The following is a 21,001-nucleotide window of genomic DNA, read 5'->3' as shown; positions in this document are numbered from 1 at the left end:
GACAAAGCATGAAGAGGTCAACGTGCTAAATGTACAATCTGGACAAGTGCACATGGTCCTAGGAGATAAGGAGACTGACTACCATCTTAAGATTTAACTAAATGGACCATACATCTTTACAGATGTATGTCAGTCCAACACGATGGTTTTGACGGGACTGGTCTACCATCCACCATCTATGGTGGCCTCCTGATATCTGCCGTCAGGAAGATAAGGATCAGGTAGCTGGATTTCATCTTCTCTATCCTTGGGTTCTCAAGTGTCTAGTTGTTGCTTTCTCCCCACTTCCCGTTCAGGACACCTTGACCTCTCGAGTGTGTATGGGGGTCTTGTCTAAGAGCTCAAAAGCTATGTAAAGAATGGCCGGGTTTAGATTTTCATGGCCAACAATTCCTGGAGGACTGATAAGGAAGGTGCTCCATGGTGAGTTACCAAAGAACAAGGGACTACTCAACCTCGACCCAAGACCGGAAGACAGCTTACTTGTTTGTCCACCTTACTTCTGTAATAGAAGGGGCATGGCAACCAAGAATTATGATGGAGACCCTCCTCTCCATCATATCTCTACTATCTGACCATAGGTACACCCTTGCGCCATAATTTTTGAACTTCTTAAGAAGATTAGTACATGGCCACCATAAAATTGGCACTATGACCTCGATATATAAGAACATTTTTCTGTACGAAGGCCAACCTATACGACAAAGCAGTGGTGTACATACATGGGATGGCTATGGTTAGCACTACCACACTTGTATAAACCTGGTACAGGACTTGTTGCTTTTTCTGCCCATATTTGTACCATATTCCTTCACCTATCTTCTCACTTTCCAACCTGCACTGGACCACCTCTCCCCAGAGACCCCATGGGCTGCCTTTAGTATACATATACCCTTGCCCTAAGTTCAAATAAACATACACCATAGCCCTTTGGCTCTCATTGACGTCTCACTTGAGTAGTCAAGTGAAGCCAAGAACATCCTAAAGGGGGTACCAACCCTATAGTCAATGCATCGATGACGGTATTAGATTCCCACACCCCATCAGTGACATTTCTGAAAATTAATGTTGTGTTTCAGTCCCCGGAACAGTTCCAAGGTGGATTCTCATGTAATTTTTTGACAGCATGTAAAGGGTCCAATGTCGGGAAGTTGTAAGACAGCAACATATATTAAGTCACCCTGATTGACAAGAACTAGAGGTTTTACTGGAGTAATGTACTACTCGGTGGCACCCAATGAAGGAGGCATCTATCATACACAGTAAACTTATAATTGAATGATGTATGATATCTCGCCTACGCTCATTAGGAGCTGCAAGGAGTACGGCACCCGTAGTGTTAGACACATCATAGGAAAAGCACCGTGAAAGTCCACGGAATACAAATCAGCCGCAAACACAAGACATCGAGCTATTCCACATGTAGCCACAGGGCCAAAGTCAGTGACGGACTGGCCACCAGAGTACTAGAAGATCCTCCGAGTAGGCCCAGGCCCTTTCACAATCATGGTCCAGCAGATGACCCAAATTTGAAGGGTACTATTGTCTATTTCCAGGGGGTTACTGGAGAGATTATATCTGGTGGTCTGAAGAATAATCAGTCTGACATTGACCACAATGTAAGGTGAAGGTACTCATAGACCTTGGGGTGGACTGCCATGTTGGAGAGCACCATTGGTACCAGCAGCAAGGGTTAATACTAAAACAGCAGACTCCCTTTCATAACGGAGGAAAGCGGCCAAACACCCAGCCATAGAAAGACCAAGTTTGGAAGATTGGGCGCTGATTTACCAATCTATGTCAGCATATTGGTCTACGTAGATTGTATGTAGCAGTCCAACTAATCCTCACCCTAAAAGTGTATAGGTCCAGATGAAAGGAGGCCTAGGAACCTATTAGATGTGTGAGTGTTTTTGGTATAGTGTAAAGGTTATAGACCCTTGTAGGTAGAGCAGTCCATCCAGTATCGGACTGACCCACCTGAGTACCAGAAGATCCTCCGAGGAGTGGCCAAGGCTCTAACACAATAATGGTCCAGCAGAAGACCACAATGTTCGATTTCCTAGGGGTTGTTGAAGGGTTGGCCCAAGGAACCTACGTCTAGCACTGCATGGTTACACATAAAGTTGGTGCTGGGTCCTAGTTCTACTAGAATATGAGGACTATCCTTGTAGAGCTGGTTCCCACCTCCCAACATTACTAATATTATAGTCTCTGCGAAGAGGGTGACAGTGCCCATTAGGAAGGCTGATGTTGGTGAACCAGAGCTATGCCCCCTCCCCTCCACGGGCCCAGCACCAGCTGCGGCGGCAGGCTCTACGACTGTCGGATTTACAGATAACAGCTGTGACTTGTCTACTTAGCTTCCATTTGGCACCCTCACACTGGAGCGCTTAGCCGGCCATTCACATAAAGGTCCACACTTGGATCGGCCATAGAGAGGGGGGGGATACACTTATGACAGTGCTTGAGCCTTGTACCCCTCGATGGCTATGGCTGGATCTGCTCTCCTTGGTCTAATGTGTATGACCTGCTACAATATGCCCCGCCAGAGGCCACACGGAGGGGTAATAGGTTACCATGAAAGAATGGAAAGCGCTCCATCCTACATGCAATAGCACCAGGACATAGATGGGCCTATGTACATAAATACTGGCGTCCCACCCATAAAAAAATCTGCGCTCTGATGACGTCATTAAACATGGCTGCACCGAGCATGGAGAAGGATTACACATAGAGCTCGGATAATACTGCCAACCAACGCTGCAGAACACTGGTGTACATTAATAACACGTCACATGTCATCTGTCAGGACGTGACACCCAGTACTGTGAGCGTGTACCGGGACCGCCTGTCCTGTGACTGATGGGGACAAATACTGCAGTGTGTGTGTGTATGTGTGTATATATGTGTGTGTATATATGTATGTATGTGTGTATATGTATGTATATATGTGCGTGTATATGTATGTATGTGTGTGTATACAGTATGTATATATGTGCGTGTATATGTATGTACGTGTGTGTATATGTATATATGTATGTACGTGTGTGTGTGTATGTGCCTTTACACAACACTCCAACAATATATTGTGTACATAGAGTACATGTCCATGTATGTACATATAGAGTATGTTTGTGTGCACATCTGTCCATAGTATATGTCTGCATGTGTGTACATAGTATGCATGTCTGTGTGTGTATATACAGTGTATGTATTTGTGCATAGCGTGTATGTGCACCTAAAAAGCACGTGCGCGTTTACATGTAGAATATGTTTCCGTGTTTCCTTGAGCGTGTATATATAGGTGTGTGTTTGTACATATGTGTCTATGCATGTTTGTACTAAAAGTGTATGTGTGTGTAGATAGACTGTCATAAAGTGTACATGTGTATGTTTGCATGCAGAGGATGTTGAGTTGTGTGTACATATCTGTGCTTTCATCTGTGTGCAAGTATGTACTCAAAGCATGTGTGTGTCTGTGTGTACATACAGTGTCCACAGAATGTATATGTGTATACATACAACAGGATGTATCTATGTATATATCTGTGTATATGTATTTGCAAAAACTGTGTGTACGCATTGTATGTGCATATCTGTGTGTCGTGTATAGTTTGGTAGGTGTGTCTGCCAATAGCATGGAGCTCGGTCTGTGTGTATAAAGAGTGTACACTTTGTATCATGTACCTCTGTGTATATACATAATGTATATCTAGTTGTGTGTAACATTGGTAGGTTTGTGTTTGTACACAGGTTGTAAGTTTGCGTGCATACAGTGTATGTGAGTCTGTACACTCTATACAGCCCATACCTGTCTATGTATATGTGTATATATGTGTATACATCATGTCTTCTTTTACAAGTATTTAGTCAAACAACATGACAAACACAGCTACACATAGCAGCACACTAAGCAGAGCTGGCTATAGCATGCCATACACCCCCTGTATACGTGACGCACTCTCTGAGACATACACACACCTATGGATGTGTGCAGCATACACGCCAGTGCTCATAAATACCACCGAAAAGAGCTGGAAACCATAGATGCCGCTTGTATCCTCTGTGCCAATGTGAGTAAACAAGCCTGGAGACCATTAACATCTTAGCATGAATGAACAGCCCCCGGCTGCAGCGACCACAGACCACCAGTCAAAACCAGTCCGACCAACAATCATGTGGGAACCGTAAGCAGAATCGATCGCCTATTGATAATGCCATAATAAACACGACTGGAGTGGGCACGGGGGAATTCATCCGCTATACAGGTGTCACCGGCAGGCACTAATGACTGGTGCCTGCAATGAATATGTCCATCCGTATACCTAGATATGTATATATACATTGACACAATCAAGGTCAGTTATTGGGCACCCTACGAGGCCGGCTATCAATGCAGATGTGCAGGATTCCTATAGCCTTTGTGGGGGGTAAAGGGTGGGTGGCTAGTCTAAGCAATGGCACACACCACAGGTAACCACCGAATAAAAACCGTCCTCTACAGCCGATAGCGAAAAGATCATCCGTCAGTGGATACCAGGTAACCCTTTAAATGCTGTGCTGGGGTTTGAAGAACATTATAGCGAGGCATTGAATGACCACCTTGAATATCAATTAGCAGGGCAGCCTTATTTTAGTGCTGTTACATAGTCGCTACTACTCACCACTTGCATTTTTACCGCATATAAGGTGCTGGAAAGGTTGGAGTAAACCCCATAGCTCCGAATCATTGTTAATCGCTTGCTCCAGGGATTCTGCAGTAAAGTTTGGTGCCTCATTTTCCTTCTCGGGGCGAGGCATGGCCAGGACCCTCTTGTAGATTTCTTTGAAAAGGGTTTCCATGCAGGCGGTCAGGTAGATGGCGGAGTGTTCATGGATCCGTAGAGCCACCCTACTGTCCACCATCCACCGGTAGAACTTCCCAACCGAAAAAGTCAGGCCGCAGCGGACGGATTTGCCCCGACTGAGTCTGTCCCCGGTGCTCATGTTGTACAGGGAAAGGGCACTAAGGGCTGAGGCGGTGCAACTGGAAGATAGCGACCATGCCAGTACTATCTCCATGGCACTTTGGATCTCGTACTTGGTGCATTTGGCAAATCGTAGACTCAGTCGTTGAGCCTCTTTGGCAATCCTAACAAGGGACCTGCTGACCAGGGTGGACAGCTTGGAGAGGACATCTCTGCTGGCACCAGTCAGTATCTGCTCCTTCTTCAGAAGAGCTTCTACCTCCTCAAGGCTCCAGGGGACTTCCTCAAGGTCAGGCAGCCTGGAGCACTGTCCTGAGCAGTCCAGGACCTCCGAGTCTTCAGCCAGGACAGTATTGACCGTGTCAAAGCTGTTGTGTCTACTGTGCATGGAGTCAGTTAGAAGCCAGCAGTTTCCTCCATGGGCGTAAGCTACCGGGTGAGAATCGGAACACAGGGACAAGTTGGAAGACCTGATGGAATCAGCAGCGCCACCATAACCAGAATCCAGGGTCAAATCTTCCAGCGTCCTCACAGCTGTCTTACCTCTTCTTGCCATAACTGCACTTCATACTGCACCAGTAAAACTAAAGGGAGGAAATAAAAGGAGCAACTGCTGCAGTGATCTGTCTCCAGATGTCACCGGGCGAGGGGGTGACTCTCTTCAAGGAACGGTCGAGACGCAAGATTTTTCTCCCTCCGAGGAAGTGTAAAAGGCAGCGAAAGTCTGATGTGAATTCTGCTATATCCTCCAGCAGCTCTGCAGCCAGCACCGAGCCCTGCACTGCATCATAGCAAGAAGCAAGCTGTAGTCAGACAGAGACTAGGCTCAAGTGGGGGGGAGTGACTAAGCCGACGGGGAGCTGTGATTGGCCAATGGCTAGGCAGTAGACTGAGCAGCAGTGGCAGCAGTACAGGGCCAGTGACAGGACTTGGAATGTCAGCCTGCTCGCCAGAAGGGAGAGATGGAGGAATGACAAGGAATTCTTCTCATTCTCATCTGCAGGTCTGGGACCGTCTTACGGGGCAGTACCGAGAAGGGGCCATAGGAGGGCGCTGCATGAATCAGGCTGTCAATGGGAACTTGTTGCTGATGAGGTGTGGATGATATCCTGCAGCTTGCACCATTGTGCCAGGGGAAGAATTGAGCGCTGGTGTCGCCTCAGCAGCAGGGTACTAGAAAAATTGCAGCCGATAAACTCCTACAAGCACGAAGTCCCTGACTAGAAGGGCGCCACTAGGCAGATCCGTCAAAAAACGGATTAATGGGGTGGGATATGGATAGAAGATGAATAGCTGATCGGTGGGGTCTGACCGCTGAGACCCCTGATCCTAAAAATGAGGGTGTAAATTCAGTAAACACAAGCATCGTCACAATTGTCTCCGGTGCTGAGGTGGACAGGTCCAAGCTTACACTGAGCCGGAGCTGCGACAGGGTGGAGGATATGGGGGGAAACCGCCACTGGCCCAAATGTTTCAATACTAAAACGGACCGGTATACGCCCTGACCCAGACAGATGACGTACAAATGAACGGGTCTGTAATGACTATCTGAAATGACCGGCCCTTAATATATGGCAGCAGGCTACGGTCACCCCTCATCTGAGTATTTTGGTATTTTCTTTATCCAAATCAGTTCAGCTATTCCAAAGATATAAGCCCTGTTATTGTTGATGCCGATTAGGGTCTACTAGCCATGTGGGCGGTAACACTGCATGACACAGAGAAACCACAGCGTTACCACCCACTTGGCTAGTAGACTCTAACTTGTATCAATAGTAACAAGGCTTATATCTTTGGAATAGCTGAACTGGATTTGGATGTAAAAAATACCATAATGCTCAGGGTGACGACGCCGATCAGATGAGGGATATCATCCATGGTGATAGGTCCCTCTTAAGGTCCATATATACGTTATATATAGTACGTATATATTTCCTTCAGTATTATACAGAATATAAACAATTTTCCATCCTGGAGTCGCGGCGGGTTGTCACCCATGACACTTCACAATCCTTTCATGTCAGTCATTAGTGGGAGTATTTTTTATGATTCACTTAGGTGTGTTTTCAGAATTTGGTCAAAGAAAAATCTAAAAATAAAGATCCCGACTGTGAACTTGTGTCACGGGCCGCCCGGTTTAATGAAATGGAAATAGTCAATTTGAAGAAATGAATGTAATCATCTGAAAATGGTGCATTCATATCATGTAATTTCTGGCTGTTAAGATTGTCTCAAGATCGAGGTGGTTTCCACTAGTGAGGTCATGACCATTGTTAATGTGTCCTTTGTGCCATAGAATTGTATGGAAAATCAAGATATGGAATAATAATATAGTCTGTTCAGTCCATTCAGAAATCTTTGCATAATGTGGCTCTCGAGCAGTTGCCGAACGACTACCCCCAATGTGCTGAAGAATGGAGCATTTCGCCAGACAAGCTTCCTTGAAGTCTTGCTTGAAGATGAGTTTATGGAAGAGTCCCAATGATACCGAACAGTATCAGGCTGAGGTTTCTTGGGTTCACCAGAAACCTCGGCCTCCAGCAACCCCTAAGAAATAGACCAGATGACCCTTCACATATGGTGACTTCTGCTGGACCATTATCTTGTTAGGGATGGGGACATTGGAGGATCCTTTCATACTATGGTGGGCCAGTCTAATACTGGTACTGAAGCTCATTCGGCCTTGACGCTAGTGAGAAGTTAAGATGGTAGAGTTACCAAAACTGGACCTTATTATAGATGATCATACAAAATTGGACATTGGGCTTGGCCCATGAACAGTACCATGTAGTGTATACTAAACTCTATTTAGTTGGCACTGTATGGAGTATAAATACATGGTGGGACTCTAGTTGGGCTTGGCCCATGACCAATACTATCCACTCTATTTCTTTGGCGGAGTATAAACACACGGTGATAGATGGGACTTCAGTTGGGCTTGACCCATGACTAGTACCATCACTCTATTTCCTTGGCACTGTATGGAGTATAAATACATGATAACAGATGGGACGCCAGTTGAGCTTGGCCCATGATCAGTACCATCACTCTATTTCCTTGGCAGTGTATGGAGTATACATACATGGTGGTAGATGGGACTCCAGTTGGGTTTGGCCCATCACCAGTACCCTACAGTGTATACTCTTCTCTATTTACTTGCCACTGTATGGACTAAAAATAGATGGTGAAAGATTGGACAATGGTTGGTTTGTCCCACCGCCATTTCATATATATGTATGAATGGGCCTCTGTCACCACTTACTCCACAGACTTAGCAGACCATGGAGGAGATAAATAACCTGAAGGTTATGCTGAAAGGGACAGACAGATTGGACAGACAAGCAGTTGACCCTCCCCAATAGGTGGAAGGTATTGGAGTTGGTGCCCTGTCTCTTCTATGTTGTCCTTCTTATTTATAGCTCCTTCCACCGCCATGTTCCTCTGTAGCTGCCGGTGCACTCCCTGTCTTTATAGTACTATTGTACAGGTGTTTCATTTCTGTTCTCAGATCCCTGGGCCTCACCCTTCTGAAAAGATGAGCTTTACTCTTTTTTTCTTGCTAATAGCTGATCCAACCAGTTTTTCCAACTTCCATCTTTTCATGTAAAGAATGAATTAATGCAACTCGCTAAGAATTTCTGTGACGTCTGAATGGTTCGTGTTGTAAAACTCTCATATCTTCTCATACCTCCTGCAGGATCTACATATTTACTTGTACCTGAGTGAACCTGGGCGACGCTGCTGTCTCTTTTCGGTATATATCTCATACAAATAACATCAAAGCTAAACCAAATTGGGTTGACTATCTTATGTTGTTGGAGATCATGGTGCCACCAGAGTTGTCCATTGGCTGCTCATTCACTTCTTCTCATTGATAAGACAAGAATGTTCAGGTGTGTGGAGTGTACACGTGTATCCAAGGGGAAGACCATCATCTGAACAAGCATTTGGCCACCAGTTTTGAAGGTGTAGGCAACATAAAGCAGCCTATACACATTGGATGTAAGGCAGAAGAATCCACCGAATTAGAAAGTTCCATCAACCTTATATTGCTTATGGAGGCTTCTTGACTTGGAAGATGTTGGGGGACATAAGGATTGGGAAGTTGGATTTTGTCTGGTGGATCATTTTGTTCACGAGAAGTTTTGCACCAAAGAAATATGAACAATTGCCTGATCAGTGTTAGTAACTAGGGCTTTAGTGTTTCCTTGGAATCTGGTCAACGGTTCCTCAGAAGATGACAGCAGCTAGACCAGTCATCTTCTGTGACTTCCTTATCACCTTCCCCACACCAGGTTGCTTTGGTTCTCCAGAAATGGAAATTTTTTGAGTTGGCTTTCAGAAATAAGTTTAAGAATCACATAATTCTACATAGCCAGATGCTGACCAGACACTTGAGGGTACTTGGGCATCTAATTGAAAAGAGGTCTCCTTTCGGAACTCCCCGTAAGGACCTGTTTGCCTAACAGCAGGGACTCCTCGGCACCTCTAGCTAGAGTCTAAACTGAGAGCGATGTCCAGTACGGTTGCTGGGGCTGAACGGTGACAAGGGCACTTGGGGTATCCAACAATAGTATCTTGTCAGACAGATATGTCAGAAGGTCACATTAGTGGTGGTCCAGAAGAAGGGACCTCCAAAGTGTGGTGAGCAAATAGATACCTTGTATTTGTGTGCTCACAAGTACTGAACATATAAACTTGTGAACCCCTGCTGAGATTGGGATCAGGGCTAAGATCTATCGCGGTCCTTCACATGTGCTTCTTTTTAAGTAGGGAAAATATGGACCAAAGGGTGACAAAGTTAGTGCGTCAGGCAACTTATCGACTCCAAGGTAATGCTTTAAAGCGGACCAGTTACCAGGTCGAAATAGCCCAATGACATCCCTCATCTGATCGGTGCTGTCACCCTGAGCATTTGGTGTTTTCTTTATCCGAATCCATTCAGCTATTCCAAAGTTATAAGCCCCTTTAGTGATGGTGCATATAATGGTCTACTAGCCAAGCGGGCAGCGATTTCTCAGTTTGTGGACACGCCATGTTACCACCTAGTTGCCTAGCAGACTGTAATCTGCATCATCATAAAGAGGGCTTATATCTTTGGAATAGCTGAATGGATCTGGATAAACAAGAGACCAAAATGTTCGGGGTGAAAGCGCCATCAGATGATGGACGTTATTGGGCTATTCAGACCTGGAGTGCCACTGCGACTGAAGTATTGCCTATGGATATTGTATAGCAATCTGTTTTGCACTGTGGGCCCCCCTAGTGCTGTGGGCCCTCAATCCGTATTCAATTGCTGGAATATTCAGACCACTTGTATGTCAGGGCCAATGGAATCACATGATTAGGGAACATCATATATAATACTACTGCTATACGGTTAATAACCATGTATAAACACATTATCCAAGGAACAAAACCTGAAAACGCACTAAACAAGCGTAATAAACTTAGCGCAGCGTAAATGACACTTTTTGTTTTATGGTATTTTCTACTTTGTTGAAAACGATCATAACCCAGTGTGAGACCCGCAAAGCAGACGAAATGAGCAATAACGATTTTTCATCTATGATTTCACAACCAATTATCCTACAAATACGATAAACTGAGTAACCGCGCCATCCAAATTACAGATAAAATCTCCCACTGGTTTCCAGCCGCAGGGTCTTGATTTATTAATGGGTGGGCGTGTCTTGGTTTCGATGATGGATTTTGTTACCCCCTTTGCACAAGTCATCACACCGTGGATCTAAAGGCAATGGAGAAGCGTAAATTGTATCGGTTTATTGGAATCAATAGAATATGCCATAACCCATAGTAATGATATATGTGCTTTAAAGGGAACTGGTCTTGTGAAACTGATGTGTGGCATGTTATAGAGCAGGAGGAGCTGAGAAGATTGATATATAGGATGCTGGGAAAAGATTCAGTACAACTTGTATTTTAGTTATCTTGAGCTTAAGAGTCCAGTGGGCGGTCCTAATTCTGTATATTAGAATTATACCTTGAAATGACACATAGTTATGGAAGACTGTACGAGTCCATCAGTCCCCAACTGATCAGAGATGTAGTCCCCATTATTGGGAAAAAAACCTAACATACTTTTCTGTATAAGATGAATGAAAAATTAGGCCACGCCCCAGGTGCACCGAACAGCTCATTTGCATTTTCTTGGCAGCAAGAAACGGAAGTCTGTCAGGGCCAAACCAATAATATCGCCATGTAGAAGCCTTTAATAGGAGCAGAATCAAAACTTTGTGGTCATAAACTTCTGAAGCAATGCAGAGATAATCTTACATAGGCAAGTGCACTAGGGGCGGGGCCTGATTTGTCTCTAAACAGCCATGACACAGGAATAGGCTCAAAATGCCAACTGTGGACTATGGTGAAGTAATGGACAGCTATTCAGAGGAGTATTGAAGCACTTGCAGCTGTCTGTAGGCAAATCTCCCAAATCAGGCCCCGCCCCTTGTGCACTTGCAGGCTGATTTTTATATATCAATAAAAAGATGATTATCTCTGCATTGCTTCATCGGTTTGTGGCCAGAAAGGTATGATTCCGCTCCTATTAAAGACCTCTACATGGCACTATGGATTGTTTTTGGACCTGACAGACCCCCTTTAATTTTCAGTTTTACAAGGACTATGTTGTAGTGCAAGGGCTATAAGATAAAACATGCAAGGACGTGATCGGCCTCAAGGAACTAGTGTGTTACATCCAGTCCTAGATCTTTCTCAATTTCCTAATTTCGCAACATATACAACTATTACCGATAGATCTTGCTTCACCTTTCCTCATCGTACTGTTTTTGTTATTTCCTCCATTTTTGGTAACTACTATGAGGGCTGGGACAATGTATAGTACAATACATGTGAATGGGGTGTTTGTAACACATGTAGTACAAAGAATTGGCCCAAAAAAATTTTCACTCTGGCAACCAAGCCTAATAATAGTTGCCATTTCTGTAAAGGTTTTCTTTGCAGCAGTCACCTCAGACAGGGTTACAAGATAACACATTCCCTTTAAGGAATTATTGGACAGATTTACTGACATGAAATTTGGGGTTGAGTTCAAAGTTCACTAAACTGAAACTGTCTTCTTTGCATCCTGTCAACGAAACTCGAGAGGAAGCGGAGGCTTTAATCGCAGCTTAGCTAAGGTGTGATACGAGCGATGAGTCCTCACTGTGGTTCACGTCACGGCCGGTGTCACTAATCCTCCTGTTACCTGAGAAAGTACAATGAATATCGCAAGTCGTCTGCAATAAAGACAAGTATTACAGGTGAATTATGGGGAATAAAAAATTTATTACAATGAAAAAAATAATAATCTCATACACGGATGCGGATAATCATTTTCATCATAAACCTATAGATTGGCCTTATAGAACGAAACTGGCTTAATAGATGATCACAAAGTTTCAGCGATCAGAGGAGGAGCCTGGCAGGAAGTGTTCAGTTTTTCTACAGCACCACCGCAGGAGAAAATGAGTATTACAGTGTCCATACAGATGGCACAGGACAGGTCCTCCAGGACAAGAGATGTTCTTTGTAAGGTTTCTGTGCGCCGGGACTTCTCTGGGACCATAAACTTTTTTGACTCACTTTCTCCAGGTACCTAGGGATTTCGGGTTGGGATCACATGATTGAAACCATCCCCTGGCCCCTAGATCGCTCCACCTTCTCCCTCCTCTAGTTACTTACTTGTGCTTTGTGGGGTTGACGGACTATATAACAAAGGATTGGAGAACTGTTTGCCGGTTATGTCCTTTTTTGTGATGTCACCCCAGCCCATATAGTGCCCATGTTACATATTCTATAACATGACCAAAAGCCCAATTTTTCAGAATACCTCTTTAGCGGAACTTCCTTCAAATTTAGGGAGAGTTTGCAAATACGTTGAGAGGCCCACAATGAAATAGGGGTCAATGACATTCTCCCCCAGCACCGCTGTAGATAACACCACTATAGATAACACCACTGACCATCATTACATCACTACTGACAATAGAGGAGGTCACAGCTTATCTCCTCCCCTCTCTGCATTGAGCAGTTCTAGAAAAGTCTCCCATAGACCCTAGTGAGTTGGCCCCGGACTATTTCCACCGTATGGTCATAACCATGCTGTAAAGCAGATCACTAAATGCTGTTAACTGAACACTGCACGACTGGTACTGTTATAGGGAGGTCTGTGGTTAGCACTGTTATAAGGAGGCCGTATGAGTACCCTACTAATATTATAAATGTGAAAGTTTGTGTGTTTGGATGTTTGTTCCTCAATCAAGCAAAAACGGCTGAACGGATTTGAATGAAATTTGGCACATAGATAGTTTGTAACCTCAATTAAAACATAGGCTACTTTTTATCCCGGTAAAAGATGGCTTCACGACCAGTAGGAACGAATTTATGTTCATAGTAGACTAAAGGACCCTTGATGACATCATCAAAGGTCCTTGAGCTGTCTAGGATAGGCTCATACTATTGTGTGGGCGGAGCTACATGCTATTTTGTGGGCGGAGCTATATAGCATTGAACTGGACAGTGTGGAAGGAAGGTGAGGAGAGAAAAGAACATGCAGGCTGGGTGTGGGCAAGAGGGGTATATGGGGAGTAGACTTTGTGTGAGTCAGAGGGGGGAATGTGGGGTATAGTTTCTGATGGGGGGGTGAGAACTGTGCCAAATTTCAGGAAAATCTGTTCAGCTGTCCAGACACTGACGTAAGAAAACCCCTTTCATGCAAATTGGCAGATGTAGCAGAGCTTAGGAAGAGCTGTAGTACAGCTGCGTATGCTGTCCATATGCAGAGATATTGATAGAGCTGGGCATGCTGTGCATATGGATAGATGTAGCAGAACCGAAACACCGGAGCAGGCGGAACATTGACAGCAACAATTGCCTAAATATAAGCGGCTCATCGACAACAACGACACGCAGACAAAGTTGGGGGCACAGGATAGTATGGCCTATATTGGTTATATGTCATAAATGTCTCCAATGGGAATACCTCTAAGTATTGTTGTGGCCCTTGGCAGTGGTACAGTCTGACAGTGTGGCCCTAACAACAGAAGACGCCATGCACCCCTTTTCTGTTGTATTCAAAGAAGATGGAAGAAATTGTAAAGTGGAAAATTTCAAGTTTCTTGAACTAAGAAATTTCGGGAACAACAAAAAAGTAAGGGAATAGATATAAATAGTTTATTAAGCCGCAGACAATAGCGGAGTGAGCTCACAGGCCGGGATGGAGAACTATAATCATCTCCGATAACGCCTGCAAATTCATTCTCTTACAGCAGCTGTGACCCGATACATAGCGCTCGAGAACCCTGCCGTGTGACAGAAGCCGATGACTCAAGGTTGTTTCTAGCATTAAGGTCTAACCGTTCCGATCAAAACATGAAGTATGTTTATACAGCACACGCACCGTGCCATAGCTACAACATGCCAAATACATACAGAACATGGAAGATACCAAAATAATAGACAATTCAGTTTCTTATCTATATGAACTCATTGACCAAAATAATACCACACCAAGAAATTGTAGGGATGGAATGAAGATTTGTCAGCGTGACAGTAATGATGATCTATGGAAGTTATCACGATAGTAGAGTGAGAGGAGAAGGTTACTGGAGAAAACTGGACAATTGGGCGGAGGCTCTAGGATCCTGTTGGCGCTTGTAGACTGGATACAAGATGAGATACGGAAGGACATGGAGATATACAGGTTCTGTATGTACATTTACCACAGATGTTACTGCTGGGCCTGTAGATCCTGCACAATCAACTGGGCAAAGTGTCTTCAAGCAGGTTGTAGAGGCATATCTAGCAGTCAAAGATCACTCACCAAGAGGTGCACTACCCAAAAGTAGCCACTGACTTTTTATAGGTCAGCAGAGAAAGCTCCTTTACACCCTGTTGTGGCAAGTCTAATTTAGACCACACCCGTAACATTTGCATATCTGTCCGCCCAGATGAATGGACTCTGCAGCCGAATGAGCTGAGGAATCTGTGATAAGATCGAGCAGGATGCTTATTTTTTCAGTGGCAGGATTAGCAGTAGATTCCACCATGTGACCATACGCTTAGTCCTATAAATATCTGAGTTTTCTTTTATTTCCTCATGGTATACTTGTGCACACTAGTTATATGGCACTGCCCTACTAATCTGCTCACAAAGGCTCAGGTTTACATATACATTCTCTAAAATGAACATTAATGACAATTTTGGGGGCTCGTCCGGGATGGAATGGCAGTTAGGCCTATGATTTGAAACTCAAATATGATAATAATGTTTATGTTTTGATAAAGCCCTTCCATAAAAACAATAACATCTATGACACATTTTTGGTTTTGGCAATGAGTGCGCTGGTACAGGCTGGATGAATACAATGTGTTGTAGTTTCTGTATCTGATGGAATTTCCACCTCTGAGTCAAGGTGTCCTCATATTTCACACCTATATGTAAAAAGTGAGTCACCTGGAGATATCTGAGCATTGCAGGCAACAGACAGTGAGTCTTCAATGGCAGACATTGATGATGGTGATGATGATGGTGATGACAACTACTACTGTAGAGAGAAGTGACTATGGTTGTGTCTAGGGAATGACGTCCTTTTGGGTTTTCTCATGGAAACATTGTTATTCTGGTAACATGGCAACATTTTTTGTCACGGTAAGATATATTACCGTGTCTGGTTTGTCTGATGATGCTTCATGTATCAGCAATAGCACTAAACACTGATGTATTATATAGGTCTATGTTATACAGAATGAAGCCCTTGGCAACAGGCAAACTCCAAAATTCCTCCGCCCCCGCTTTTCCATTAGTCTTTTCTCTGATATATACGAATACTATTTACTTGAATAATTATACACAAGGTTAGTGTTGAGTACGATAAAACTCATTGGCCCCAATATAAAATCTGTGGCTGTGGCCCCCACCTACCACGTGCCATTATAATATTAGTTTCTGCATAAGTGGCCTATGGGGCCCAGGGGTGACTGCCATCTCTGCAGCAACTATACTGTAGTACTAACAGTGGGATATCTGGGGGAGAGAGTACCTGCAGAAAGGGGTACTATGGGGGCAAAGACAACTGGAGCAGGGGTATTAAGGGGAAAGACAACTGGAGCAGGGGTACTAAGGGGGAAGGACAACTGGATCATGGGTATTAAGGGGGAAAGACAACTGGAGCAGGGGTATTAAGGGGGAAAGACAACTGGAGCAGGGGTATTAAGGGGGAAAGACAACTGGAGCAGGGGTATTAAGGGGGAAAGACAACTGGAGCAGGGGTACTAAGGGGGAAGGACAACTGGAGCAGAGGTACTAAGGGGGAAGGACAACTGGAGCAGGGGTACTAAGGGGGAAGGACAACTGGATCATGGGTATTAAGGGGGAAAGACAACTGGAGCAGGGGTATTAAGGGGGAAAGACAACTGGAGCAGGGGTATTAAGGGGGAAAGACAACTGGAGCAGGGGTACTAAGGGGAAAAGACAACTGGAGCAGGGGTATTAAGGGGGAAGGACAACTGGAGCAGGGGTATTAAGGGGGAAGGACAACTGGAGCAGGGGTATTAAGGGGGAAGGATAACTGGAGCAGGGGTATTAAGGGGGAAGGATAACTGGAGCAGGGGTATTAAGGGGGAAGGCCAACTGGAGCAGGAGTATTAAGGGGGAAGGACAACTGGAGCAGGGGTATTAAGGAGAAAGGATAACTAGAGCAGGGGTACTAAGGGGAGGAGGACAACTGGAACAGGGGTACTAAGGGGGAAGGACAACTGGAGCAGGGGTACTAAGGGCAGAGGCAGTAGAAGGGAGGTACTATAGGGGTTTCACCTGGAGAAGAGACACTAGAGACGTTTGGCATGTTCTGGGGCATTAGGGGTAAAAGCAAAGCAAATATAACTAAAAACACCAGCAGAAGAAACAAGGTGCAATACTTAAGTGAATGTGCAACATGCAGAAGAAATGCTCCGAGATGTCAGGGATGGGTCTGGCGATGTAGCATCATGCACATAAAATGCTTGGTCGAGGCCACTCTTGTTTGAGGGACGATTCTGCAGAATTGCTAACTCTTCCAATAACCCCGGAGATTCCCCTATAACTGGAGATGACTGGACATTGTGATTGTAATATGGGGTGAAGGGGAGTGACCAGAGATGTCCTGTACGTGACCCCTGGGGTGATCCAACGTGGGATTCATTGAGTCATCCCGTACCTTGCAGATTTTCTTGCTGTCACATGATTACTACTTGAAGTGCCATTGCATCACCACCCTTAGCCCGGGGCCTTGTAGATAATGGATCGCATACCTGTATATATACAGCAGTTAACCATGTGTTTACTGACTGCTCTGGATTTGTCGCTGCTGCGGCTGGGAACGTTCAGAGAAAATAATTGAATAAAGTCAACACGCTTGAAGATTCCTCTAAATTAATAGGAAACACGTCTGATCATTATGAAATGGCGCGGAGTCGTATATCATATAATTAAAGACTTCACGAGATGACGGCAGGACAAGCGCTGCCAGATAACATGCTTCTTTTTTTTTTGTCTTCCTCCGTTTGCTCGGAAATTAACCCTTTAGGGAGGAAAAAAGTGGCTGCAAAATATCAGACTGCGACGATTTCAGGAAGTGACCTCATGTCCATTGGTCACATGGCAATACTAGCCGAGTGTGCAGGCCGTTTGGTAGTCCATTCCATTCTAGTGAAGTCAACGGGGGACAAATTCGCTTCCCGAGATGAGTAAATCAGACGTGCCTGCACAACCCTATTCTCTCAACAAGCTGCAATACCAGACCCAACCCAAGTACAAGGGTGGCGCTGTTTCTGATAGAAAGCACATGTGTATTTCTGATCTTCAAGGCGATCTCTTGAGTATTTACCTATTACAGGATTTGTGTTTAGAGTGTTTTTCGAGCCGAATACTTCTCTTCCGTGCTTTTGCTCTTCCCGTTGCCATCACTTTGCCGGGATGTGATTAATGGCTCTCCCGTTGCATTTGTCCATATAAATAGCTTTTTATTAAATGATCACAGGCTGATTTTTATAGCGCCGAGATAATGCAATGCCGCCGAGCTGATACCATTTACAGCGAACATCCGATTTGTTTTCAATTGATTTCTCATCTATACGGGTGGAATCTGAATTTCTCTCAGTAAAAAATTGTAATCCGATATTCTGGAGGATTGGAGGATTTGTGAGAATACAATTTTTATTATATGATAGGGCGATTGCGTATAAGGAAGACAGATCAAAGTGCAAATGTAGCACAAGTGATTTTTCTTTTAAGTTTTGACTCAAAATTTGTTAAAAAAAGTCTGTAAATTATTATACAAGAAGGCGGTGACGTTCGCAGTAGGGCACACCAGGGGCAGATACTTGTGCCTGTTCTTGTCCTGAAGTCCCCCAAAATAGGTGAGAAGCCCCGCACCACCAGAGCAGGCATTGGTTAAAATCTGCAGTTAGCAGCATCTAGTGGAAGTTTTATTCCATCACCCTCTCAGCCCTTTTATCCATAGGCAACAAGAATTTCCTTATTCTGTGGCGGTGTGAACTTTGTTGGCACGCCATATTGCTGGCTTTGTTTCTAAAAGGGGAACTCTGCTGGCAGTATTGTTTTGGGGGGGGGGCGTATTGATCAATGCCCCCAAGACTAGGTGTGTACCAAGCAGCGCCGCACCTCCCATGAGGCGACCTGAAGCGACTGCTTCAGGCGGCGCTATGTCAGGGCCCCGGGGAAGGCGGCATTTTTGTTTACCTAAGCCAGTCCAGGACAAGCTGTCCTGGACTGGCTTAGCGTCAACATCACCGAGCGGTGGATTGGGGAGGCCGCTGGAGCAGCACTGCTCCAGCGGCTTCCCCTCACACTCAGGCAGAGAGCAGGTCCTCTCCCTGCCTTCTCTCTGCCTGCTAACGCCGCTCCACCACGCCCCCTTCGTACCGCCCCGCCCCCCTTCGCTCTGCCCCCTCCGCTCCGCCCCCTCCTCCCGGCAACAAAGGTAGGTTCACCTCTGATACCAAGACATGTTTGTTTCAGATACAACCAACACCGGTTTACAGTCCACCTTTGTAATTGGTGTTGGGTTTTGATGCTTCTGGTCTTAAATGTATCCCTTGTCCAAACTTACCAAACACTCCCGACACATCCAAGAGGCTCCCACTAAAAGGGGTGACCTACCCAAATCCTGGGAAAGTGAGCAAATCTCCCGGCACTAGAGTAATGCCCCCACATCTGGGGGTCTCCCGGTCATCAGTGGGCACTTTATGAAAAGGGTGGGGTGACCATGTCACTAAAATGGGTGCGTTCCTTCCCCAAATGAGGCATGGCATTTTCCAAAAAGGAAAGGAAATGTAAACTTTTGCAGCACCCTTTGTACGCTGGTCTCCCGCACATGGACATTTGAAAGTTAGCCAATATCGAAAAAGTTTGTCATTCTGTTGATGGGATTTATATTTCACTTCATTTTGCGAATCGTTCCCCAAAAAATCTATTAACCCTTCTATTTCTGAAAGCATTGCAAGATTTTATTTTTTTTTTTTGCACCGTACTATAGATACGCCTTCGGTCACCTGTATATAATACCCCGAGCCTATTCTTTGTAGGATCAAATGACATAACCCTCACAAAAGGAAGACAAGTCGACAAAGATTCCAGGAACGCTGGAGACAACAAGGGACAATATACTTCTAAAAACCTAATAGAATAAAACCAAACACCGAGGGATGTTGGACGTCTCCCCGGCTGCTCGTGACTCATGACCGGGGCCTCGTAATTGATTCTCTGTGTGGTGCGAGCATCTGACAGAGCGAGCGGTTTACAGAACAAGGGCAGGGGTAGACACAAGCTGCGTACAATAGCTACAGAGAGTCTCAGTGGGTGTCAATGGCTTTCACCTGTAATTCTGCGCAAATACTATTGTACGCCACTTTGGTAAATTATTTGACCCTTGTATAGAAGACATTGTCTACTGAAAAATGGAGGTTGTTTAGGATGTACGAAGGTGGAGATAAGGTGTGGGCACAATTGTGAGGATTATATCCATCGTGTGACCTTAAAAATAAGTCTGAAGTGTCCATGTAGAAGACATCGTGAGAGAACCATCAAATAAGGTCAGTCAGCTGCATCTACAGCCAACATAATCGTATGTGCGAAATGGGACCCAACCATGGGAAAACCCAATGTCAAACTCAGGATCCTGGACCCACTTGATAAAATGACCTTGGACGCCAACAACCCCTAAACCATAGTATTAGAAGTGGACGATTCTACCAAGATTTGGGTTCAGGTGGCTCGGGTCCCTAATTCTTTTCTAGTCGAAGAAGTTCGGATAGAACCAGAAGTGACAGAGTATAATAGGGGGAGGTGTAAAAAGTAAAAAAAACATTCATACTCACCTTCCCTCGCCTCTTTTGGGCCTCCTGGAAGTGTCTCCTCAGCGACGTCATGCGCCCGGGGTCATGTCACAACGTTTGGCGTACCCATGGGGCACCTTGTAGGTTGTGAATGAGAAGGGGAAAGTGTTTTCTGACATAGTCCAGGCCGCCACCAAAGAGCAGCTGCTCTGGAGTCGATTTGTGAACCCACAGACGCCACCTGGTATTTCGGTTTAGGCTCGCAGTGTCCCACGTGGGCTCCGCTACGTTTCAGGACTCGCACTAGGGTTAGACCCAGTTCATGAGGGATCACCCACCTCATTACAGACTTGCCTGTTAATAAGAGTCCTGGAACTTCTCCGAGACACTGTTTGACCTCTGCTGACCTACTACATGTTCTCCTCTAGAAGAAAGAAATACCAAAAATATAATATATGAGGAAATCGCCAAACCAGGAGAGAACAGAAGGATAAACGTGGCTTTGGAGCTGGAGACGTTGATGTTGTCTCTTTACTACTTTGTCTGTGAAGACCTGGATGGATTTATTAGGTGAGCGCCATGTATGGTGATAGTAATAAGACAGTGAATATCTGCTGCTCGGGATATACTTTTATGGAAGGCCAAAAATCATTGTATATAGAAGGATTTCACTA

General features: G+C 44.9%; 1 protein-coding gene across 2 annotated transcripts in view; it reads right to left on the bottom strand.

Annotated features, from left to right (window-relative positions):
- The window catches only part of ABTB3 (ankyrin repeat and BTB domain containing 3), a 145,462-nt gene extending 139,705 nt beyond the window's left edge, over positions 1–5,757 (bottom strand). For both annotated transcript variants that reach the window (XM_075275074.1, XM_075275075.1), the window contains exon 1: positions 4,668–5,757. In XM_075275074.1, coding sequence (XP_075131175.1) covers positions 4,668–5,526 — 859 coding nt within the window. In that variant the 5' untranslated portion in view covers positions 5,527–5,757. The remainder of the gene's footprint in view (positions 1–4,667) is intronic.
- Between the last annotated feature and the right edge of the window lie 15,244 nt (positions 5,758–21,001).

Source organism: Leptodactylus fuscus, chromosome 5 (genome assembly GCF_031893055.1).
Source record: "Leptodactylus fuscus isolate aLepFus1 chromosome 5, aLepFus1.hap2, whole genome shotgun sequence".
Taxonomy (NCBI): domain Eukaryota; kingdom Metazoa; phylum Chordata; class Amphibia; order Anura; family Leptodactylidae; genus Leptodactylus; species Leptodactylus fuscus.
Note: the sequence above shows the minus strand (reverse complement) of the source record. Positions and strands in the feature narration are given on the sequence as shown.